Genomic DNA, 24,613 nt, shown 5'->3' with positions numbered 1-24,613 from the left:
TGCGCATCCGGGATGACACCGAAATGCCTAAACGCGACAAACCCTTACACGCGCCCTTATCGCACGCCGCATGCTGTACACCACGATTGCGACATTTCATTCGATCTGATCTGCGCACTACTGTACAATGAGGAACCTGGATCTGCCGTTTATCGCCGAAGTCTTTCACTGTGGAGATCCGATGGCGGGGCGTCGCACTGCAGTACTCAGGAAGACTGAAAGGTTAAGTATTTCCTCCTTGTACACCGTGGATGCCGCAACATTCGCAACCTTACGCCTCTTGCTAGCCTCCGTGTATTCTCCAGTCTCTTTTCCTGCCTTCCATCGCCTTGAGTCTGCGACGCCATGTTTCCACGTTTCGCGCTGCCGTATTGGCTGGCAGTCTTGTCGTTTGCGATCTCAGTCGCGTCGAGTGTAACACCAGAGACAAAGAACTTGTTTGTGGATGCTGATCTTTTTGAAGCTATTGAGTAAGTGTCCTGTACCACGTAAAACCTGGACATTTGGCTGATAGTGCAACAGTGATACCGCAGCCCTACTCCTCGCGTGCACTTTGCCGAACACAAACCTCCTCGCCGTAAACATCAACGTCAATTCGACATACTCTGCCTTCGCTGCGTCGGCAATCGTGAACCACTACGGTTACTCTTCCGTCCCAATTGGGCTGCCGAGACCCTACACGAACCTCACATCCCCTGAACCATTTGGCGGAGAGTACGCGAGCAAAGTTGCTGCTGGATGGTCTGGCGGCTCGGTGCCTAATGGGCAAGTCAATAAGACATGGGATCCAGTAGAGCTGTATCGGAAGACGCTGGCAGAAGCGAGAAACAACAGTGTGACTGTCGTGTCGATTGGTTTCATGGGATCGTTGTCTGGCCTTCTCAATACGACCAGTGATAAATACTCCGTGTTGGATGGGTATGAACTTGTCAAGACAAAGGTCAAGGAACTGGTCGTTATGGGTGGGGGTTACTCGCAAGAGCCAGCCATCGATGCGGAGTACAATTTCGCGATTCAGAACGCACCACACGTCATCAACACATGGCCCGATTGTGTTCCGATGACCTTCCTTGGCGCAGAGGTGGGCGTCGAAGTCCTGTCGGGCGCACGGTTTACTGTGTGTGGACCCCCAAATGACCCAGTTAAATCGGCTTGGGAGTACTGGGGGTCTTACAACACCTCCGAATACTCATGGGACTTTTTGACCATGGTGTATGCAGGCAGAGGCCTGGGCAGTTGGTTCGAGTACGGAAACGAGAATGGGTACAACTTTCTGTTCCCTAACGGCACTAACATCTGGGTGGAAGACGAACGCAGGACCAGCCAGCACTATTTGAAGCTCAAGGCCTCGAACGAGACGGTTTCCAAGGAAATGGATAATCTGCTGCTGCGCGGCGCGTGGACCCACGCCCAAGTGGACTGAAGCCTCATACTATCGAAAGAAGTGTTCTACTAAGCTCAAGCTCTGCAGGCTTTTCAGCGGTTCGCACGGCTCGTAAATATCTTCCAAGACAATCTTCTTTTTCACTTTCCAGACTTCCAGGTCTCAAGTATAACAGTCGCATTTTCCTACGAGCCAGCAATGAATACTATCCTTTCTATCACCCATCGAAACTTTGTCTACGCTCCTTTCTCAGGCTCACTACTTCTGAGCATGCAGAGCGCTGACAGCCTTGAGTCGAGGCCGGAACTGGGTGCCGATAGTCGATAAGACGGGATGCCATTTCTGGTAAAGATGCGCCCTGCCAAGTGCGGATTCCGCTTGACGCCAAGCTCGTCATGTGGCGTCGTAATCGTTCACCACGACGTTGTTCCCTCAAGCCTTACCGACAAAATCCCCATTGGTCGGAACGCTCAACAATGTTCAGGCGAGCTACGACGAGACTTCACGTGCTTTCTTGGCTACCCAGAACGCCCTGCCGCGCTCCACTGCCAAGTATAGATTTAGCTTCCGCCGAGAAATCAACAAGCGCGTGTGCCCACAATGACATCGTCCCAGACATGTCTTCTTGGTTAATCTTGGGTAAACATACAACTCCATTTCTCGGCGCGGCCGCCCCGTGTCTGATCTCGATGTATAGTTACATACGCCAACCAGTGCAACGGAGAAGGATGGTGTGGAGAAAACATGGGGATTGTCACCCTGGTGCAGGATTTGACCCGCTCTTTGATGGAGAAAATGCGGGCGTGAACTGTGCCCCGGATACCCTATATAACACGACCTGTCATGGTTCCCAGGCATCTGGTCGTGTGTCCTTTTACTCCTCCACTTTGCGATCAGCATCTCCACTCCCCCCAGGAGATCCCATCTAGACGCGATACTTGTGATCAGTCGTCACCATGTCTCGTCGAAAGCCAGACATCGAGGCTACCGAGCCCAACTTCTCATCATCGGGCAGTGACAAGTCCGACTTTGGTGCCGGACAGCATCATGAACATGCCGGCGCTGCTCCGCAGCGAAAGGCTTCGGTCGCCGCAAAGCTCAGGAACCCCCTAGCCGGTTATAGCGAGGAACACGTCCTAGCCGACGTCGACGCATGGTGTGTTGAGAAGGGCCTACAGGAGTACCAGGATGAGTTCCGCAAGGGCGCCCTCATTGCTCGTGTAGGTCAACGAGACGATGGTTTTGAATACGTCAATCAACTGTCCACCGAAGAGAAAGACTGGCTGCGACACGAGGTTACCCATCGGTGGTCTCAACCTAAAATGCTGTATTTCTTGGTTGTGCTCTGCGCTGGATCTGCCATCGTGCAAGGAATGGACCAGACGGCTGTGAACGGTGCTCAGGTCAGTTGCTTTGCCGTTCCCATCTTATCGTTTCCCGCCACTAACATCTTGTCCAGGGATTCTACTTCAGAGAATTCGGAATTACAGAGGACCAGGTGTGGCTTCGAGGTCTGCTTAACGGGGCTCCTTACCTTTGCTCTTGTCTCATCGGATGCTGGTCCAACGCACCCCTGAACAAGTTCTTTGGCCGCCGTGGGACCATCTTCATCTCTTGCATCATCTCTTTCATCACTGGTATTTGGATGGCGGCCGCTGAAAGCTGTGAGTAAAGACTCGCCAATAGACGTATGAACTGAGAGCTGACGATTACGATAGGGCCAAACCTTCTTGTCGCGCGCTTCATGCTCGGGTTTGCTGTCGGCGCAAAGTCCTCGACTACGCCTGTCTACGCTGCCGAATCTGCGCCAAAGACCATCCGTGGAGCCCTCACCATGATGTGGCAAATGTGGACCGCTTTCGGAATTATGCTGGGTTTCGTCGTCTCCGTCGCATTTCAGAATGTTACAATCATTGGCGGTGAAAATTCGCCATGGAGGTGGATGTTGGCCTCCACCAGTATCCCCCCGATGATTGTCTGCGTCCAAGTATACTTTTGCCCAGAATCGCCGCGGTGGTAAGTTTCCGACTCGCAGTTCATTGGCCTTGCCTTGAGCTAATCTGAACCAAAGGTACATGGAGAAAGGCAAATACGACAAGGCGTTCAACTCACTTTGTCGACTACGCGCGCACAAGATCCAAGCTGCACGCGACATGTACTACGCGTATAAGCTTCTTGAGATTGAAAACGCGGAACGCGAGGGCCGAAACCCGTTCAAAGAATTCTTCATCGTCCGTCGCAACCGTCGCGCTGCACAGAGCGCCTTCTTCGTCATGTTCATGCAGCAATTCTGTGGAGTCAACGTATGCACTCCAGATCCCTCGGTTTCACTTGCTATCTCAGTCGCTAACAGTAGTCTTAGGTCATCGCATACTACAGTACCTCCATCTTCGAAGCTGCCGGTTTTGACACGCCCCAAGCTTTGCTCGTATCCATGGGCACCGGCGTAACGAACTTCCTCTTCGCGATCCCAGCAATCTACACCATCGATACATTCGGCCGCAGGAACCTTTTGCTTACGACCTTCCCTCTTATGGGTCTGTGTCTTCTTTGGTGCGGATTATCCTTCTACCTACCCGAGAACCCCGATGGCACGCCATCCCCGCAACGTCTTGGATCCATCGCCGCCGCAATCTACGTCTTCATGGCCGTCTACTCCCCCGGTGAAGGCCCCGTGCCCTTTACATACTCTGCAGAAGCATTCCCACTTCACCTCCGCGACGTCGGCATGTCCTTCGCCACAGCTACCTGCTGGGGCTTCAACTTCATCCTCTCCCTCACGTGGCCGGCTCTTGAGGCTGCTTTCACACCAACGGGTGCGTTCTGTTGGTACGCAGCTTGGAACTTCTTCGGCTTCATCTACGCCTACTTCCTCTTGCCTGAGACTAAGGCACTCACGCTGGAAGAACTGGATACGGTCTTTGATGTTGGTAACCGCCAGTTCGCGGCTTACTACACGAAGAAGTTGCCGTGGTACCTCAAGAAGCGTGTCTTGCGACAGGATGTCGCGCCCATGGAGCCGCTGTTTGAACTTCACGAGCAGGGTGGGCATGCGGATTATGTTGATGAGCCGCTTGGTGGTGGGGGTGGTGCTGCTGGTGTAGAGGATAAGAAGATTGTGGAGAAGGATCACGTGATGAGGACGTGAGCGTCTTCCTAATGTGAGCACGACGAGTTGTTGCAATCTTCCCTTCTGCGCATTGTTGTCGTGTAAAGGAGAGTTTCTAGTTGAGTTTTGATGGGTTTGCTTTTGCGCTCATCTGCGACTTCGTTATACCCGTGTTGATGATAGTATCAACAAGAAGAATGAGATATCCTTGTTTGCTTTGACTACGTAAGCGTTTCTTCATTATAATGACTGAGCTTGCACTTGTCAATGCATTAGGACATATGCGTGATTTGGGTCTGCCTGTATTAATTCACTAGCTGACTAGAACCAAATGCGTTCAAAAGGCCTACAGAAGAGAGAATCCCACGATGGGGACCATGTGTCAAGACACCTCGCGATCCTACCCTAGCAAGATGTGTGTTTTTGCCAAATATCTCAATGGTTTCAGAATTGCTGAGTCGTTAAATCTTCCAAAAACAGACCTACTCATAAAATATTCCCTCAACCGCGACATTCTACTCCGCTTTCGCCGCCGCAATCTTCAAAATCTCCTCGACACTCTTCCTCGCATTCTTCGGATCCTTCGCCACGCTCTGCCAAATCTCACCATGCTTCGGTTCCGCCATAGCAGCCTTCGAAAGCGCCTCCTCCTTCTTCTCCTCTGTGCCGTGTTGTTCCAGGAACTTGTAGTACCAGACCCAAGCATCGCCGTAGTCGCTGTCAAGGGTGACGGCTTTGACGAACCACGTTGCGGCCTTGTCGAGACGGCGCTCACCCCAGAAGATGCGTGCGACGACTACGAAGAGGAGGGGGTCTTTTTCGACCTTCTTGATGGCTTCGAGGGCGCGGGGTTTACGCTGGGTGCGGCCTTCGAGGTGCATGATCTTCTCTGCCCATAGTAGACCGGAGTTGGGGCACTGTTGCAGAGCGCCGGCCATTAGCTGTTGGGCGGCGCTTGTGTTGTTCGCGCGACGCTCGAGACGGACTTGCTCTAGAAGGATCTCGGCGCTCTTTGGGTTTTGTTGTCGGCCACGGTCTAGTGTTGACCTGGCCTTGACGACTGCGCCTTGCTTTACTTGTAACCGGGACAGGAGGATGTACAGTACTGGAGCTTTTGGTGCCGCACGTGTACCAATGTTGAATGCCTCGTGAGCTTCCGGTAACTTCGATAGCTGCTCATAAACTTGACCCTTGATGGCATGTAACTTCCAGCTGCCCGGCCAGTTCTGCAGGCCTTGGTTGCAGATGTCGATCGCCGTCTCGTAGTTCTCCAACTGTCGTTCAAGGACAGCAGACTTCATATAGATGCGGTCGGTAGCAGCTGATTCACGAGCGATCTGGAGGAAGCTGCGTGCCTGCTCATAGTTACCAGCGTCAACTTCAAAGTCAACAGCGCGAGTATACAGCATTTCGTTGCCTGGTAGAGCTTCGAAACTTCTGCCCAAAACTTGGCGGGCACCTTCAGGGTTCCCTGACTGCCACATCTCTCGAGCATATTGCAGCCAGAGTGACTCCGAGTTGGGACAGGCATTAACTGCACGCTCTAGGACACTGAGGAGGGTATCTGTTGTACCATGATGCTTTTCGAGATCGGTGGACGCGTGCCAAACCGTCGTACTGTATGGGAAGATAGCGACAGCAAAACCGAGAATGGCTCTGGCTGTTTCCGGCTTATTCCTATTCAGGACGCTCCTGGCGTCTTCGAGCCAGACGTCTCGACGCTCGTCGTCTTCGTCAAGACCCCAGCCCACAGTCGCTTTGATGATTGCAGCAGCTGTGCCAGTGTTGCCTTGTTCCTCGCATATCTCAGCTTGAGAGAGCCACTCTTCACGCTTGATCATAGCGTTCTCCTTGATCAGAGACTTCACAGCTCGGGTCATGATCATGTCCAGCATGTCCACTTTGCCTAGCTCTTCTTGTAACCTACAAGCATGAATCCAGATTGCCCAACTGGTAGGGATGGCTTTGCGAGCCTTGTTAAGAATCTGCTGCGCGTCTTCCGGTTCAGAAACCCTGGCGTATGAAATCCACAATTCTTCGGAAAGAGGCACGGTATCAGTAGCTTTGGCGAAAAGTAAGCGGACTGCATCAAGCTCTTCCGTGTCGTTGATGAGGGTCTTCCATAGCTCGACACTCTGGGGGTTGTGGTCGAGAGCTTGACGAGTGACCTTTTTCCTAGACGCCGGAGTTTGTTCTAGATCGATTGCGGCTTGCCACAACTTCACGGCCTTGGGATTCTGTTTGATGCCATTGGCAGCAATGATCTTGGCGTTGTGGAGATTGTCCTTGTTCAGCCTGATCGCTTCCTCCCAAACGACTATCGATTTGGGACAAAGTTCGCACCCGCGAGCAATGACCTTTTTGGCTGTGTGAACTTTCCCGGCCACTTCTTCAAGTCGCGCTAACGCAACGTATCCCGGACCATTGTGTACGTTGGTCTTGACAGCCGATTCTAGCAGTACGCGCGCGCGGTTGATGTCCTCGACTGGAACTTCCTCGCCCATGGCTTCCTTTTTGTTGAGCGCCGTCATGTATCCCTTGGGGTCTACAGACGTCGAGGTTCCAGAGGTCGTTGTGGTTTGTGTGCCAGGGGCGCTTGCTGCTGTGTCGAGCCGTACAGTCAAGGCAGACAGTTGGGCAGCTCCGATACTTGCGAGATTCGTCGTCATGCCGTCAGCGTCCGACGATATCGTGGTATCAAGCTCGCCGCTCTTGGATGCCGCGGCCAAAACACTGTCCGGTACGGCGTAGGACCTCGAATTTGCCAGTCGAGCTTCGCGTGCGCGCTTCGCTTTACCCGTCATATCTCCGACCTCGGGCAGGGCTGCCCATTCTTCTTCTGAGACGCCACCGAGGGCTCGTTTTAGATCGGCAAACTGGAGCTGGATCTTGGGGTTGTTTCGTTCGTATTCGTCTCGTTCTTGTTGCTCGCGAGCTTCCCTAGGGCGGACATCGGTATCTGTTCGTGGAAAAACACACGATGAATACTTCGATAATAACGATAGAGGGGAGGGGAAGGGGCATAGGGTAAATGAAAGTGGGGGTACTAACCTTCTGGCTCTGCGTCGCTTGTCCATCTTCTCGTCAACCTCCTGATATATGCGGTCTGCCTCGTCATCGTCCTTGTCGTAGTTCATGCCGCTCGAGAAGAGACCGACTTCATTGTCGGGATCTTGAAATCGATCCTCCTCTTCATCCCTCTCTTCCTCCTTCTTTTCCGTGACACCATACGCCGAGGGAGCGGCCTGGCCTAGCGATGCTGCACGCTTTGCTAGCATCTCCTTCATCTGCTCCTCCGAGGGACCCTCCCGTGCGGGACCGAGATCGCTTCGCGTTGTGAAGCCAGTGGCTCCTCTTCCGAGACCAGCCACATAGTTCTCGGGCGCGGGCATCGACAGAAAGTCGCGTCGACTCATCTTGGCGGTGGTTCTGGGGGTGTTGACCAGGAATGGTAGTTGCAGGCTCTGGCTGGAGCGCGGCGCAAGTTGCGCAAGGTTTACGACGTCGGACGGAGCAGCGGTCGAACGGAAACTATGACGATATTACAGGGAGAGACTCGGTGGTCGCGAGTGAGGAATTCCCTGGTGAAACCAGCAGTAAAGTGTGTGGCAGTGGTGCCGAGGCGGCGTGTTTGAAGCGTTGGTCGCGACTTGGATAATAATTTGAGCTAGGCAATCGCGTGTCACGTGCGCGGAAGCACAGCCAACGCTAACCCAAAAGGTGAGTTTGCGACGGGCACACACAGTAAGAGACATGCACAGTGGCTGTGAGTAGGCCTTGCTACAGCTAGCTGTGTGCCCAGGCCATCGGTTGGAGACAGAATTAAAGAACTATCTGTATTCTAATTACAAACTGCTGCGCGAAATAGTATCTAGGTATTCCAGCAACCACACGCGTGTCTATTGGTTACCACGTGATACACCATGCTCATCAACTTGTCTATCACCAGGAATCACGATGCCGTCTTCTGCTGTGCGGGCGCCTTTCCATTTGAAGCTTGAAGGGCATAACGGGGTGAGATTGGCGGTAATGGTGGAACCGGCTCCTCTGGCGTATCGCCTCTCAGGTTCCTTCCACTACAGCAGGTTAGCATACGTCTACACCAATGTGATTATGATTCAGCTTGCCTCTTCGTTTTCCTCAGTTTTCCTCCGAACCACTTCTTGAAACTCCGGCTGGAAGAAGGGCGTTCTTGTTCCTTGTTGCGGGTTGAATCCGACTGTGCCATGCTGCTCCTGTGACTTGATACATGGCTGGCTTCTGGGGTTATGTCGTCGTCTTCTTCCTCCAGCGGCGGAGCCCATCTCTCCACATCGCCATTGACTACTACGAACCAGCCCAATTTCTCTCCTGGCGCCACCTTGTCCCGGAGGTCTGCAATGGCCGCCCACTGGTCATCTCCCAGCCCCGCTCCCCTCATCTCCTCCACATCTGCTCCGAGTCTGATCTCATGCACAACATCGCACACATATGCGTATGGTTGATCCTTGACGGTGAGATCATCGGGGTCGTACTGTTCGATGAAGCGTAAATCAGGTAGCGCAGCCATCTCTTGGGGCCATTGGCTCTTGAAGTTCTGTATCAGACAGGCTGTGGTGGCAGGAGCCATTAGCCATTCCGGTGCAGCATCGTCGAGATTCTGCAGAATAACATGAATGCGAATTTGGGCGCGGGGCCACCGAAAGCCGTGAACGAGCCAGGTTGGCATGGTGAGGTGAAGTGCTTTTCGTCTAAAGTCTCCGTTTCGGAAGAGGAGTGCCGTAGGATGAAGTCGAGCCAAAAAGCAACAATTAACGATTAGTTAGGATGTACCGAACGATGATGCAGGCATTGGTGTGGAGGATGGCGTCTTCAGCAAAGTTTTAGTTGCAAGTAGTACATGGTCTTACACGTCCTGTTATGTAGGCAGGGATCGCGTCTTGGGAGCTCATGCAGAGGTCTAGACGACTTCCGCAGGGAGGTTGGGACAACCTTCCGCGAGTGGGCGCACGCTAGGAAGAAGCAACGACACAATTGCTGCAAGCGTTGGCTCAGGAGAACGAGACCAGATCGACACCGTGAACGCGATGAATCTGGGAAAAAGCCCCAGTCGCCTTTTTGGTCTATGCCAATAGCAGTGTGGGGGAGCTGGGGTGAAGGCAGGCACCATGGTTTGCGCTTGCCTCCCCGCTTGACGCTAATGCAAGGCAGCTCCCGTTCGCGTCGACGGGTACCGCGATGTTTCCGCGCCCGACCTCGCTGCCCACAGTTAAGAAGCTCGCCAGTCCGACCATGTGCGGCACACTTCACTCTCTGATCTTGTGTCCCTGAGGTCTATCACCATGCCTCTGTAAGTATCGCGTCACCACACTTTTCACATCACAGTCGCTTACAATCTCACAGGCATCTGCTAGGCAAGAAGTCATGGAACGTCTACAACTCGGACAACATCGCGCGGGTCAAGGCCGACGAGGCCGCCGCTGCTGCCCGCGAAGCCGCTGATGACCAGCGCAAGCAAGAACTCGATGCTGAGCGACGCGCCGCCATCCTTCGAGGCCGGACGCCCCCACCATTGCCAGCAGAAGAACCCACAAAGGCGCCGTCATCAAGGCGCTCAGGCAACACGGATGATCGCGGTCATGACAGAAAGAGGAGGAGGCTTGCGGGTGAGGATGATACCGACGCTGATATACGCATGGCCAAGTCCATCACGGCTCGGCCTGAGGAAGAGGCAAAAGACCCGAAAGTGCTGAAGCTACGGAGCACCGCATCCGATGCCCCGTTGGAGGACCACACCGGCCACATTGACTTGTTCCCGGTGGACATGAAAGAGGCCATCAAGCGTGGGAGGAATGCGGACGCAGAGAAGGAGAAACGCAGGAAAGAAAAGGCCATCGAAGACCAATTCACAATGCGCTTCTCCAATGCAGCAGGAAGGGGTGGTATCGACCGACCCTGGTACGCTGCCGTACAAAAGCCTGCACCCACCACAGGCGAGAAGCAAGATGTGGCACTCTATGAAGGCTTCACAAACAAAAACGTCTGGGGAAACGAAGACCCGCGTCGCAAAGAACGGGAGCAGGCGCGCATATCGACGAACGACCCTTTCGCATTCATGCAAAAAGCACAGACACAGCTGAAGAAGTCGAAGCAGGATAGGAAGCAATGGGCTGCAGAACGCGACCGTGAGCTAATGGAGCTACGGTCAGCCCAAGAGCGGGAGGAGAGGAGGAGTCGACATCTCAAAAGGAAGAGGCGGGAGGCGGACGACGACGAGCATCAGACACCCAAGAAGGAGGCCTGCTCATCCTCGCGCCAGAAGCATCGCCATAGGAGCCCGAGTCGTAGCCGTGACAGGCACGAGCATAGGTCTTCGCATCGCAGCGACAAGCGACGAGCTCATAGTAAGAGTAGGGAACGCGAGGGAGACCGCTACAAACACCGTGATCGACGGAACGAGGAGCTTCAGAAGGCTTTCATCTAGAAGCGAGTCACTGCACTTCATATGAGTGCAGATCATTACGGGCAACTCGTTTGGTGTCCTATTACCATTCATTGGGCTCAACATACTACGATTATGAGAGTGTCGTCAGAAATGAGCTCGGCCTCTAAACAATCGAATTTCCATCCTAGTTGAGCATCTTGCACTTCATCGCTACCAAACTTGGACTTTCCATTATCCATTCCTAATTCGAACTTTCGCTGACCAGTTCGAGAAGCAAGGCTGCGTGATTGTACCCCTGCTTCCAACCTCCAAAGATGTTGTGCTGAATGGGAAGAGCAAGTGCGCAGTGCCGCTAGATCATCCCGACCCCAGCCATCTTTGTACCGGGGTTGATCAACGCATAGCAGTGGTGTTGAGATCGAATAAGTCGGGTTGTGGATTCTCATATTGACTGCTTGCTGGTGACTGCAGAGACCTCAGGCTGACTGAGAATCTTGCATTCGTGAGACTGGTCGCCACATCGTTCAGTGAGCTGAGTCGCATTGACTGTGTCAGGTGGTAGTTACAATCGGGCGCAGAATAAATCAATTGATAGCGTCTTACCGGTTAGCTTGCAAGACGTGCCTTCAGTCGCAGTTTGTCATACTACACATCCTCTTCAACGAGGTTATGCGGCACAGTTCGCGTGAGTTCCTCGGATCAGTGTGCCGTCTCATCCGGAGGGGCGACTATCCACCAGAATACACGACACATCTACCACGCATCTACAACACATCTACACGCGTCTGAAGATGAACGACACCTCAACAACAAACAATGTAACGTTCCAAGTCCTCTATCGCATTCCCTTCCGCTACCTCTACATACCCGGCCTGTACATCCTGCTACTCGGTTTCTTCACTTTCGGCCACGCATTGCACACGGTGTTCACGCACCAGGACCCAGGCGGATACTACAAGTTCTTGATCTGGCTCGTCCTCGTGTTTGGGTACTTCGTATCTCATGCCGGCGCCCATCTCTGTGTGATCTGGCTCGTCTTCAGGGACCTACAGTTGCCGGATATGAGAGTCATGACCGATTCTGAACAGCGCACAAATACGGTCCTCCAAAGCATCGCTAAGCTAATTCCGTGGCGCTACGCTTATATACCTGGTCTGTCTCTCGTCGTTCTCGGCATCCACGTTCTTACGCGATCACTGCGCTTGCATTGGACGCATATTGATCCTGCGGATTGGGATACGATGTTACATATTCACTTTCGCACGGTGCAGGGAGTGTCTCTCAAACTGGCAGGCTTTGTTGTTTGTATGGGGTCGTATGTTTTCAACGGTGTGGAACTGGAGGATGCGGAAGAGACGCGGCAAAAGGGCACAGGCATCAGCAACGGGGCTGCTTTTGGACGGAAGGTGGACGTTCTAAGTAAGAATGACAGTACGCGTTGAACGGTGGTCGGTGGGTTTATGGCATGTAGGGGTTCCCTGGATGGTATCAAAAAGAGTCGCTTGGAAGAAGTACAAGCAGGTAGCTTCAACTGCGCAGCATGGTTGACGTAGCTCAAATCTGGGTCGACAGCTTCGAAACCTTTCATCGTACGTTGGACGTCTTCTTTGCTACACACTATTAATCAAGGATCGCTATCAGTGAACCGCAGCGGCAAATGGTCATTTCAGCTGGTGAAGTGTTACACTGCGCTTGTTCCATATCAGGTGTACACGAGATCGCCTGAGACTCCTGTAGCCTTGGATATGTATCTTTCGGCGAAAGTGCTCAGTAGGTACCTAAGTTTTGCTGCTCATGCGGTGATACCTAAGGTGTACGTAGATCGCAAGCGGCCTATCTTGATGTTGAGTCATGCTAGCGGTGGCCTGCTGTTCGACGGCCTTGAACGCATCGTGTTCTTTCGTCATCTTAGTGTTCTTAGCTGTGCCACTTAGTATAAAAACTTCTTTAAAGACCTACACGGTGTGTATAGTAGGTGTAAAATGTTTGTTAGAGAAGCTTAGCAGCCTATCTTAATGTTTAATAACAATTTGAGGATGTAACTTCGCGAGGCAGCACAGCCTGCACAGGGTTGACGGCCCAAGGCCCCCCATACCAACGCCTCGTTGCCTACCATCGTGACTGCGGGGGTCGCAAAGGGATATTATCATCCAGCATGTCGGCGACTAGGTAATAGTACATACAGACCGTGGAAAACGCAAACTTGTATGCGACCCAATCGGAAAGAACGCCGCGGGAATTGCGGGAGCGGGGGCGTTGCACCCAGCCACCAGGTAGCCATCATGCGCGATGAGCATTTTGCGCGTTACCAGGTTTTCATGCCGAAATCGCGCGCTTCTTGACTCGTAGACGGATGTTGCGAGTGGGTTGTAAGTTGCTAGGCTTGATCACCTGGGCAGGGAATGCGAGCAGTCGAATTCACCCAGAGGCCAATGACACCTAGGTTCCTATCGCAGTGCTCCATCACGGGCACGAACTTGGTGACCATGCGACTACGGGGAGCTCCTTCGCACGCGATAAACGTGGTGGACAGTCCCAAGAGCATGTCATACAGCTCGTTTGCGTGCTTCGACTTGTGGCGGCTTAGATGACCCGCATGTGTTTCAGGTGAGTTAGCGTCAGGTACCAGCCTAGACAGCGGGCTTTTAAGGTGCACAGGACCGTGGAACGGAGATTTCACGCATATCCACACGCTCACGGCCCCGAGTCCGATTGGCGAGGCCGCATCTCGATGATATCTGGACGACGTGGCGCGAGAGATGAGTGCAACCGGCTGCAAGCATGCCTAGGTAGATGCACATGTTTTGACTACATTGTTTGGTGGTTGTCGAGGAGACCTGTTACATTATAGAAATTGGTGCGCTCTATTCTTCGTTGCTTGTACTGCTGCATACGTATGATATGACGAAGACTCGACTCTCACAAATGAAAATGTATCATGCTTTGCCAGGTACATCCCCCCACAGACTAAATGCTCCGAACAGTTCTCGAAAAGGGGACACTAGTTGCAGTAGTTGCTGCAAGTATATACACTACCCACAAGCCGATCGCTGACGCACTGATCTACTGATAACGTGGTTAGATGGCAATCATGCAAAAGCCCGTAAACTTGAAACCGGTGCAAAGAGGAGGCCTGATCGTCTATTACGGTAAATTGATTGGCGACTCGACGGTTACTTTCGCGTACTGGGCACGATGGCGTGCACTAATGAACTGGCGTTGGTGGTACGCTGTCTAACGGCGGAGTCAGATCCGGTGTCAGTCACGACGTGTTGAGCAAGGTTGAGCCACACACCCGAACCCGCAAGCGTTCTGAAATCAATGTCAGCACCACCTTGCACTGGGATACTTAGTCTTCACTGTCTCTTCAGTCCGGGGTTTGTCTTGGAACCTCGACACTCCTGTGTACATGCCGTGCGCGTGGCCTCTGAGTTTGTGATACAAACCAAACATTCTGGCACTACAAGTCCAAACATACCCATATCACGAACCTTGATCCCGGCGTTGTTATGGCTTCTGGAACCGCGCTCACGCCAGCCATCATCGCAACATGGCCAATACCCAACTATGTCGACCCAGTCTCGCAAAGGGGCAGTGTCGAAGCTGCAATATACGCGACAACCATCCCAATGGTGCTCTTCGTCGCTGGCAGAATCTACGTTCGGGCGAACCAGAAGTCAGGTGTAGGAGCCGATGACTGGATTATGGTTGGCGCAGCGGTATGTTTGCCCTATGCTCTTATGCTACGTATCTAACATGTATAGGTCTTCGCCTTAGCGATTTCTGTGTGCTTATTAGTTACAACCACCAACTCTCTTGGGCGTCATCTCTATGATGTGAACCCGATGACGTTTGTGAGCTCTGCAAAGGTATGCAATTACCAATCGTCTCAACATACATACTGATGGCTTCTAGTACAACGTTGCGAGTGTCACAATGTACAATGCTTCTATGACACTCACAAAGCTTTCCGTCTGTATGACGTACCTGAAGCTTTTCCCCTCGAGAACGAACAAATTGTTCTGTTGGACGATGATTGGGTACCAGCTTCTGTGGGGTGTCATCTCGTCGGCACTCTACATTCTGCAATGCGTGTAGGTCATGAACCCTAGGGCAGATGTTTGATCCCGACTAAAATCTTCTGTTCCAGTCCGATCCAGTCACTCTGGGATTTTACGATTATCGACAAAGTATGTTTGGACTCGCATCAATTACTCACCGCGAGCGGCATCTGCAATGTAGTGTCGGACTTTGTGGTGTTCCTTTGGCCAGTCGCGCCACTGTGGCAGGTCAAGTTACCGCTGTCTCAACGCGTGCATCTGGTCGCGGTTTTCTCTTTCGGTGTCCTGACATGCGTCGGTGGCATCTTGAAGGTCGTTTGGTCGCAGGATTACTTCAAGACATGGGACACGACATGTGGGCAGTACCGTTCCACAATAGACTGTCATCGTGCTAACATAGCCTTCTCGCAGGGGTTGCGTCTCGCGTCACTATGGCATTGTGCATCGAGTTCAACGTTGGTATCATGAGCGGCTGTCTACCTTGTCTCCGTCCGTTCCTAGCAATGATGGCTCCTGGAATCTTTGCTGGGCCATCGGCGGCACACAGCGGCAACGCAGCGAGTTCTGGCGGAGCATCCTGGCGCAAGTCTCCCTTTCGATTTGGAAATGGCAACCGATTCAGGATAGGCGCAGGTAAGCCGTCGGGTCGTGAGGAAGATTACGAGTTCACGGATGCGAAACATGCGGGAAGCGCCCGCGCTTGGACTGCAGGTGGAAAGGAGGTGCCACAAGCTAGCATCGGCACCGTGTCTGGGTCTGGTATCTCAGTGAACAGAGATGACAAGTTGCGCGATGGTTATGATTCGCCGGGCGTTGTCACCAATGATGCGACTAGTGAGGAGTGGATCATGAAGGAGGACTCTTCTAGGTAGCCCGGGAAGTCGTAGTGTCTATCACCCATCAAGTACGCTCTTGAAATACCATGCCGAAAGTCAACATGACAACATATGGAGCCTCATTCAGCGACTGCGAAGGTCAGCGAAGGGTGAGGCAGAGTGATATCGCTGAAAACCCTTCGAAGCCCTCACTTGAGCACTGTTCCTGAGTACCATTTCAGACAACGCATCGATGTCGAATGAGTCTCGGAACCTTGTACTATCGGTCCTTGTGACAGATGCGCAGCGCTCGGGTCGACGCATGCGTGCGGCCAACCACCAGAACTATGTGCATCCAGGGAACTCGCAAGTTTGACATGGCTGAGCTTCATGCCTACGATTGAGTACCGCTGCGATGAGCTGATGCCATAGGCGCTCGCGCATGTGCCGTATGCGCGCCTCGCCGCGATCAACTTCGCTTCCAGCCTCAACCCAACGCGCAGGGTACTGAGCGCACCTCAAAGCAACCTTGGAAGTCGTGGTGTCGGCTCCGCAGCGTCGCTCTCGCAGGGACTTATCCTGGTGGACTTGATCATGTCGACCCAATACCAACATATTGTGTCTCGGCCCCTAATTGTGATGCAGGCAGTCGCATGGTGATAAACGGGATTGTAACGCGCGATCGGGCGATTTTACGGGCTTGTTCGAGAGGTGCTGAGTATACAATGGTAGATTGGCGATGCGGTACGATTGCAGCAAGGCTTGCACGGGTGCTAATGTAGACGTGACTGCTGGGGAGCGTATATGTCGACTTGTCGTGCAGCTCATTGGAAGCGGATTTCGGGGGGTATGTGTATCGCGTGGTCAATATGTTCATGTCCGAAACATGGTATATAGGTTTGGGAGGACATCGTGATTGATCCGGGCGGTAGTCGCTGCTGGAGCGGAAGCTCTGTCTTGGTTCAGAGGCCTTGGGCGACAAGCCGGACGTGCGCGCCGACCACAGAATCCCGAATTACCCACTAGTGCGAGACTGTCGTTTCCACAGTTAAGCCATTACACCCCACCAGCACCTAGTAGAGGTTATGTATGCATCTGCTTCGATAGCATGTATCATATCGCATTCATTCAGACATAGGCTTAAGCACGCGAAAAGGGCTTTGTCATAAGAAGCTGTCTAGTCAATGCTTGTTGCGTAAGTGTCATAGCGCTAAAGTCCAACTTAATCCGCACTTGGCGCGCGCAGTAATGCCCGCCCGAAGGAATAAAGGATCCCCTTCTACGCACGCTAGCCATCAGTGCTTCTTACGACCCATCATCGAACGCCACCCTTTGCTCTTGTCAAAATACCGTCATCATGATCACTCGCGGCGGCCGCATAGTCAGCTGCATCGAACGCGCCAAAATCCACGTCCTTCACTTCAGGGAAGACGGTCTCATGGTATTCCAAGGCCTAGAATCATGTCCTCTACCACCGCTTTACAGTTTCACTATGTACTTCACCCACCCAGACGTCAACCCGGAAAACGTTCAGCCTGTCCAGCTCTTCAAAGCTATCCGAGAAGGCTGCTCGCCCGATCATTGCCCCTTCCGTTTGGAGTTGGTGTTTTTGCATGTTCCAAATGCAAAAGTCGCTAACAAGGCTTGCATTGCTCATTATCGCGAGGAGAAGCGCAGCCGAGGCGACTATACGCGTCAAATCGAAGCAATTGAGTCCTCACCCACGACCAGCCGTAAAACTAGCGCAGATAATCTACCTGGCTTAGTACCCAGTTACATCGACGATCCTGCCCTCGACTATTACCGTGGTCTTATCTTCAGCTACCATGGGCCTGACTGGACCAAAGATGAACAGCGTGCCTGTTCTATCTGCTTCGACCCTATACCACAAGACGTGTATAGTTCGATCGTGGAGGGAGATCTTGGGGACGATGAACCTGAGATTCTTCCACCAGTTCACATCACTCTGAAACCCATACGCGATACGCAAGATTCTCTCATCATACCCATCGGGGAACAGATGGAACTTACGTCACACGGTCCTACAAGCAATGTCACGAACGGACCATGGCAGCGGGCTATCAAATGTGGATGGTCTACCTGGTAAAAGAAACCAGTCCTAGACGCCAAGCGATCGATATGTGCCCGTGATATTGTGCTTTCGTGATTCAGATGTAGTAGTATAGCAAACCTATCTCGACTATGGGGACCATAGAATTGATAAAGTTGCAACCAATCACAAGAGCGAGAAGAAGCTAACAGGCAGATTCTGGGTTCACGACTGATGCTGCTTGCGTTCATTGCGAAGGCTGTGCTTCCAAGTGGATAAATTGAGCCTATGAAAACCAACCACAGCCTTGCTCTCAGTTACCCAGCATTATACACATTCTTATCGCGCGCTGCGGCGACCAATAGGGTATTCGCGAGCAAAGTCAGCCTTGCGCCCAGTCGCACACGTCTGACATTGTGAGGTCAGCTTACAATGATGATAGTACATAAGGCATCTATCACACGCGTGTGTACGCAGTCAGCATGGCTTCGACCTCTCAGTCAGTAGAGTTGGCCGAACTATCGGCACGGCCACTTCTCAAGTCCAAAGTCAGCAAAACAATCGACGAGCCCAGTTCCACCGTTCAGAGTGGTTCAGTGAGTGCTAGCAATGCGCCATCAAATACAGCGCCGAAGCTTCAGAAGGCTGGGAGTCAGAAGAACAAGAACTTCGCTGCGCAGGCGAAGAACATATTTCGAACAGCGATAGCTCGCGTGTGCCTTGCATGGAAGCGCTGTGTCGAGGCCGTGAGCCGTGGTTGGAATAAGAGCTGGACCTTGGAGACATTGAGTCTAATCGCCTCAACCCTAACGCTTGCCGGACTTGTTTCGACACTTCTGGCCCATCGGAATAAACCGCTCCCCCAATGGCCTGGCTGGTCACGATAAACTTTATCATATCGCTATTTTCCCTTCTCATGAGGGCATGCGTGGGTGTAATATTGACAGATGGTAGCTTGCGATCTAAACTTAAGAGAGCATACAAGCTGACTTCGGCGACAAGGATCAGTCAGTGCAAGTGGAACTGGTATCGAAAGGTCAGGAAATTGGATCACATCGGACAACTCGATTCAGCGAGCCGTGGCCCATGGGGCTCTATCAATTTGCTGTACCACTTGAGACCATCACAAATATAGTACCCACCCTGCGATTAGCCCTGCCTTAGACAAGACTAATTGTATGCAGTTACCTCGCTGCACTTGGCGCCGCTATCACGATCATGTCGTCCCTGCTCGGCTTCTTTTCGCAACAGCTCGTGCAATCCCAGGATTGTCTTCAGCAAGACACAGCCGCGTCGGTCAGGCTATCGAGAACCAACTCTTACAACCAGGTCGGAGGTACAATGCAGTCCAACGTGCCCACAGAATATGTCCCGATGGCAGCAGCGATCAGCGTCGGCATACTTCAACCTGTCGGAGATCTGACCAATACACTCTCTTCTGGCTGTAGTAGCGGCAACTGCACTTTCTCAGATAAGGGCAGTGCATCATTCTCAACCTTGGCTTTCGGTCACTTCTGTACCAACATTACCTCAAACATTCGCATAGTGAATGAGACCTATTCGACAAGAGACAATTGGACTACGGCATATCTGGCGCTGGATTATGAAGACGACAATAGCTTGGAATGGTCACGAGAGAATGGTGGAGAACCAGTCGTTCGCTCCTGGACCTCACTCACCCCATCCGGCTTGACCACGATGTACTTTCTTTTCAGGTCTTCCAATCGCGATACAGATTGGAGGGCTGTCAATTATACACTCTTCCCAACGGTCAACACGTATGAAGCTAGGATCACCGATGCCATTCTGAAAGAGCAATTGGTTGACATTGCGTATCTTGAAAGCATATTCGCACAGTTCGATGAACCGCCCGTGTGGGACAGTGACCTCTCAAATACGATGTTTACATGGACCCATGCGATGACAACCAACTACACTGTACAAAACGGCATGGAAGAGTATACGAGGGCTCCGTCAGCCCCAGTACTGGGCTGTTCAGATTCATGAAACATAGCGACGAGTCCACTTACATCAACGGCACAGGTCATACGAACCCAAGCGCGGGATGGAAGTGGTGGTACTTTCCACCGGATTGCGTGTGGCTTCTTAACAAGTTTCCGGAAATGACTATAAGCGAAAGCCTGACAGCTACGTTTGACCAGAAAAACCTCTCAATGGGCTTTCACGAGGGAACAGTAGGCTCAGTTCACTTGCGTGTACTGTTCGAGGAAGGCAACATCACATTCGACAGCATTGAAAGACGAATAGAGAACCTCGCGACTTTGATGACTTCTGTCATTCGCACTCACGGTAGCCCCGTACCCCTCCAAGTCCCTCTTCAGTCGTCATCTTCTCCCGCAGACGGGCAAATGTGGTTCAACACAACATGTGCGTACGTACGGTGGTCTTGGATCGCCTATCCTGCTGTTATGATTGCTCTCAGCGGTGTTTTCCTTTTGTTAGTTGCGATTGAGAACCGCGACACTCAGCGCGATCGGCTTTGGAAAAGCTCGTTCCTTGCTGCTCTCTTCTGCGAGGTCGAGCTGAACAAAAGACCTCAGGGGATAGCAGATATGAAAGCGAAAGCAAGGACAGCAAGTGTTGCTCTAGAGAAAAGAGGCTCTGGGTTGAAGCTAGCTTAACACTAGTAAAGGCTATATAACTAATGTCAATCCCTGCAAATATACACTCTCACAGATCAGCTGTCGAGTTTCACTTGGGCAATAAGCAAAAGATAAAAAACAAGTTGTATGTTAGGTGGTCGCTGAACATAGTTCAATGCTCCAATGGCATCGTGTGTCCCCGCGAAGTGCATCATTACGGCAACTCCGCAATTGACAGATGCAAAGCGACGAGTGTTGAGCTCCTAGTGCGCATCAAGATGAACGCCATCTTCAGCCTTGTGGGGAAGCAATAACCTTGGCAGGTTTAATTATAGCCTAGCTTTCGGCTCATCGGGTCTAGCCCGAGAGAACTCTAACACCACTTTCGCTTCACGAGTCAGGCCATGCTTGGAAGTCTCCTATCCACGATGTAATATATTCTGGTCGCTCCCTCTCATTAGTCTGGTAATGCGTCCCCATTCGCCGACCGTTTCTTAACCCAAGTCACTCGTTCCGACGGTTCTTTTACACGATGCGTTCTTCAATGTTATTAGCCGTTCCGGCCCTTCTATTCCTTAATGTCAATGCGTTGCGCGTCAGCACCTCGAGTGTTTGCGGTAAACAGTCCTGGAACACGCTTACTTGCAAGAATTCGTCTTGGGGAAACTGTTGCTCGAAGAATGGACGTTGTGGTTCCACGCCACAACACTGCGGAACTGGATGCCAGGGTAAATTTGGAGACTGCAAGTCGCCAGTACCTTCAGCACCCGCGGTCATCGTTTCCTCAGCACCTGCGGCAACATCGAAAACACTTGCAGTATCATCGACGATAGTCGTAGTGTCATCGGCAGTACCCGCAGTCTCATCAGCAGCACCCGCAGTATCATCGAAAGTACCCGCAGCATCAGCGGCCCCGGTTACGGGCGGAACGATCTCCACTGATGGAACTTGCGGCGGAACTTCTGGCTTCACCTGCGTTGGCTCTTCATTTGGCAATTGCTGTAGCGCGTATGGATGGTGTGGAACGTCCACCGCCCATTGCGGCACTGGTTGCAATGCAGCCTTTGGAAACTGCGGAGTGGCGCCATCTTCATCGACCTTGTCCACGACTGCAGTTCCAACTGCGACCTCGGCAGCTACACCAGCACCCACTCAGAAGATCTCCGTCGACGGAAGTTGTGGCAGCGGAGTGACATGCCTAGGCTCTTCATTCGGCGATTGTTGCAGCGCCTACGGGTGGTGGTAAGCTCTCAATGTCCTCTCCCCCTCTCTCTCATACTGACATCGACTCGCAGTGGAAGCACCGCCGCATTCTGTGCAACAGGCTGCCAAGCTGGATTCGGAAAGTGCGATGTTCCTTCCCCCAGCCCGACTCCAAGCAACACGTGTGGCGTCGAAGGCTTCGCCAATGTTGAGGCATACTACGCTTCTTCGTTCAACTTGATCGATGCGACCGATGTTTCGACTTGTGCGACGCTATGTTTGGCCGAAGCAGAATGCAAGAGTTATCTGTTCAACCCAAAGCTTGGAAATTGCGCGTATCTTATGAATTCGCTAGAGCAGGGAGAATTCATTGCCACAAGTGGCACGGATCAGCTTTTCTGGGAGAGGTCCTGCGCTGAGGCGAAGTAGACTTTGTAGCAAGATAAGCATAAGAGGCACCTAGTCCTTGCGCGTTACATTCGGGAACGATATGCAAGGTGTTCGGACTAGGACAGCGGCTAATTGTAGCTTCTATCGCACCGCTCTACGCGTGTCTAGACGTTACGCTACTTCGTACAATGCTATTCTAGTGCTAGAATTTATTTTCTAAACATAATCTACTATTATGTTTTTTTTATATATATAGCAGTTAATAAGACTAATAAAAAGAGTTATAAGATCTATAATAATACTATCTTTTATAAAAATTCTAGAAGAACTTATAAAAGTATTAATACTAGTCTAATTTTAAGAAGAAGAGTAAAATAAATATTATATAACTAAGTAAAGCTTTAGTAGGTAAAGTAATATAACTATAATAAAATTAGTTTTTTACTAATAGTTACTTAAATTCTTTATTAATACTCTAAAGTATATATAAAAATAGTATTTAGTATTAGATCTAAGTAACTTATAGCTTTAATATATTTAATAATTCTCTAATATAATTTTAAATATAGTAATAGTATATATTTATAATATTTTAGTATATAAGTACTTAAAAGTAGCTTTATTAATTAATTATTATTAGAGTTACCTTCTACTATATTTATATATTAATAATATTATTTTTTAAGGTATTACTCTTCTAGTCTTAACAAGAGTTTTGTTTAGTTCTAAAAAATACTATATAGCTAGTATAAATTTTAAAGCTATTACTACTTTAAAGAGTACTAGTACTAGTAGAGAGTAAGAAGATACTAAGAGTAATATTATAATAATATACAAGTAGTATAAACCTCTATAGTTTCTAGAGTAATACTTTTACTTGCTCTACTAATAATTTTATATCTTATAGATTACATATCTTACTAAGTCTAAGTTAATAAGGCTAACTATTATAGTATATTAATAGTAATACCTAATAGAGATAAAAGGTCTAGTATAGCTTTCTTAAAGTAACTATAAAATTAAAGTATTAATCTAGTAAATAAAATACTAGTAATCAATCTTTTTCTATATTACAGTTTAGCTAAAAACTTAAAAAAAGAATAAGTATTTTAAAGATAGCTTTCTCAATTATAGAGCTAAAAAATAAATAAGAAAAATAGAAAATTTACTACAAAGAAATAAAAAGTAGTAACTTCTTATTTTAAATAGTTTATATATAACTCTAATTTAGAGCTAACTTTACAGTAGAAATATATTAAAAGATATTAATAGACGTTAAAAAACTCTAAGCTAGTCTCTTCTAGAAGTACTTAAATTATTATAATAGTAATATAGTTATTACTAGTCTAAACTCTAGATTTACTCTATACTTATCTATCTAACTTTTTTTTACTCTAACTAGAAGAAAGTTAAATTATATAAATAAAACTACTATATTTACTCTATTACTATTAACTATAGCTATAATACTATCTCTATTTCCTAAGTAGCTAATAACTATAATATAATTACTCTATAAGTAACGCTACGTTAGTCGAGTGTAAGTAGGCTATTTAGCTTATAATATTTAAAATAGAAGTAAGTACTTTTATTAGTAGATTAAAGCTACTCTTTTATTAGCTATAGCTACTAACCTTATTATAGAGGTTAGCGTTTTGCGTCTACTATAGTAGTAAGCTATTATAACACGTTGCGTCTACCTACTATATAGCGTATTAGATAGAAGTAAAATAATTACGTATAGCGTAAGGTATAAGGCTATATAAGTAAGTAGTAAGAGCTTAAAGATCTACGTAACTCTTCTATCTTAAAAAAATCTTATTACTACTTTCTAGCGCTAGCTAGAATTGTAAAGTAGCTTAACTCTATCTAGAATTATATTAGATTCTAACTATTCTATAATTATACTTCTACTAGCTTTAGTAAGACTTTAATACTACTTCTATTTATATAATAGTGTGTGTCTATTTACTAAAGATAGCTTAGAAGTACTTTTTAATCTTTATTTAGATTTGAATTACTCTTTTTAAAACTTTCTTTTAATATAGTCTACTACTAGTATATATAGCTCTTTACTATACTACTTAAGTAGAGCTTTTCTTCTATTTAAATAATATATCTATTATAATAAATATAAATTAACTTACTACTTTGAAAAACGAACGTAATTATTAATATATATAAAGTAAGCTTTTTTAAAACTTTACTAATATATAAACCTTTAGCTACTAAAAAACTTAATATTATTAATATCTAGCTTATAAAATAATGTCTTTATTCTATTAATAAGATTTTCAAATTTAAAGTTAAAGTAAAAAGCAAATATAAGTTTTACTTACTTTTAATACTTAGAAAAGATATATATAATATAATAGTTACTATTAGTTCTAGTTAGTACTATCTTATTAGTAAAGTATATCTAAAAAGTATAAATAATAGTAGTAGTTATAGAAATAATAGAAAAGGTTATAAGATTTACTATAATACTATTACTTATAACAATCTTTAAAGAATCTATACAAATAGAAAGTAATATTTATATTATTTATAGGTTAGTAATATAATAAATTAGTA

General features: G+C 49.3%; 7 protein-coding genes across 7 annotated transcripts; 5 read left to right on the top strand and 2 right to left on the bottom strand.

Annotated features, from left to right (window-relative positions):
* Positions 1-345: 345 nt before the first annotated feature.
* On the top strand, positions 346-1,423 carry J4E90_010775 (uncharacterized protein; the record flags this gene model as incomplete). The annotated part of the gene is made up of 2 exons (XM_051440287.1): positions 346-470; positions 523-1,423. The coding sequence occupies 2 exons, from the start codon at positions 346-348 to the stop codon at positions 1,421-1,423; spliced, it is 1,026 nt and encodes a 341-aa protein (XP_051285821.1).
* Positions 1,424-2,340: 917 nt separating this feature from the next.
* J4E90_010774 (uncharacterized protein) lies at positions 2,341-4,532 on the top strand (the record flags this gene model as incomplete). Its single annotated transcript, XM_051440286.1, has 5 exons — positions 2,341-2,787; positions 2,844-3,048; positions 3,103-3,400; positions 3,456-3,687; positions 3,747-4,532. The coding sequence occupies 5 exons, from the start codon at positions 2,341-2,343 to the stop codon at positions 4,530-4,532; spliced, it is 1,968 nt and encodes a 655-aa protein (XP_051285820.1).
* Positions 4,533-5,008: 476 nt separating this feature from the next.
* On the bottom strand, positions 5,009-8,418 carry J4E90_010773 (uncharacterized protein; the record flags this gene model as incomplete). Its single annotated transcript, XM_051440285.1, has 2 exons — positions 5,009-8,024; positions 8,414-8,418. 2 exons carry the CDS (start codon positions 8,416-8,418, stop codon positions 5,009-5,011), a joined length of 3,021 nt encoding a protein of 1,006 aa, XP_051285819.1.
* A 186-nt stretch (positions 8,419-8,604) lies between these two features.
* Positions 8,605-9,201, bottom strand: J4E90_010772 (uncharacterized protein; the record flags this gene model as incomplete). Its single annotated transcript, XM_051440284.1, has 1 exon — positions 8,605-9,201. The coding sequence occupies one exon, from the start codon at positions 9,199-9,201 to the stop codon at positions 8,605-8,607; it is 597 nt and encodes a 198-aa protein (XP_051285818.1).
* A 613-nt stretch (positions 9,202-9,814) lies between these two features.
* J4E90_010771 (uncharacterized protein) lies at positions 9,815-10,956 on the top strand (the record flags this gene model as incomplete). Its single annotated transcript, XM_051440283.1, has 2 exons — positions 9,815-9,822; positions 9,876-10,956. 2 exons carry the CDS (start codon positions 9,815-9,817, stop codon positions 10,954-10,956), a joined length of 1,089 nt encoding a protein of 362 aa, XP_051285817.1.
* Positions 10,957-14,546: 3,590 nt separating this feature from the next.
* On the top strand, positions 14,547-15,015 carry J4E90_010770 (uncharacterized protein; the record flags this gene model as incomplete). The annotated part of the gene is made up of 3 exons (XM_051440282.1): positions 14,547-14,636; positions 14,682-14,786; positions 14,833-15,015. 3 exons carry the CDS (start codon positions 14,547-14,549, stop codon positions 15,013-15,015), a joined length of 378 nt encoding a protein of 125 aa, XP_051285816.1.
* Positions 15,016-15,409: 394 nt separating this feature from the next.
* On the top strand, positions 15,410-15,850 carry J4E90_010769 (uncharacterized protein; the record flags this gene model as incomplete). The annotated part of the gene is made up of 1 exon (XM_051440281.1): positions 15,410-15,850. One exon carries the CDS (start codon positions 15,410-15,412, stop codon positions 15,848-15,850), a length of 441 nt encoding a protein of 146 aa, XP_051285815.1.
* Between the last annotated feature and the right edge of the window lie 8,763 nt (positions 15,851-24,613).

Source organism: Alternaria incomplexa (genome assembly GCF_024043165.1).
Source record: "Alternaria incomplexa strain BMP 0042 chromosome Unknown scaffold_27, whole genome shotgun sequence".
Taxonomy (NCBI): Eukaryota; Fungi; Ascomycota; class Dothideomycetes; order Pleosporales; family Pleosporaceae; genus Alternaria; species Alternaria incomplexa.
The sequence above is the reverse complement of the archived record's forward strand: the minus strand, read 5'-3'. Positions and strand labels throughout refer to the sequence as shown.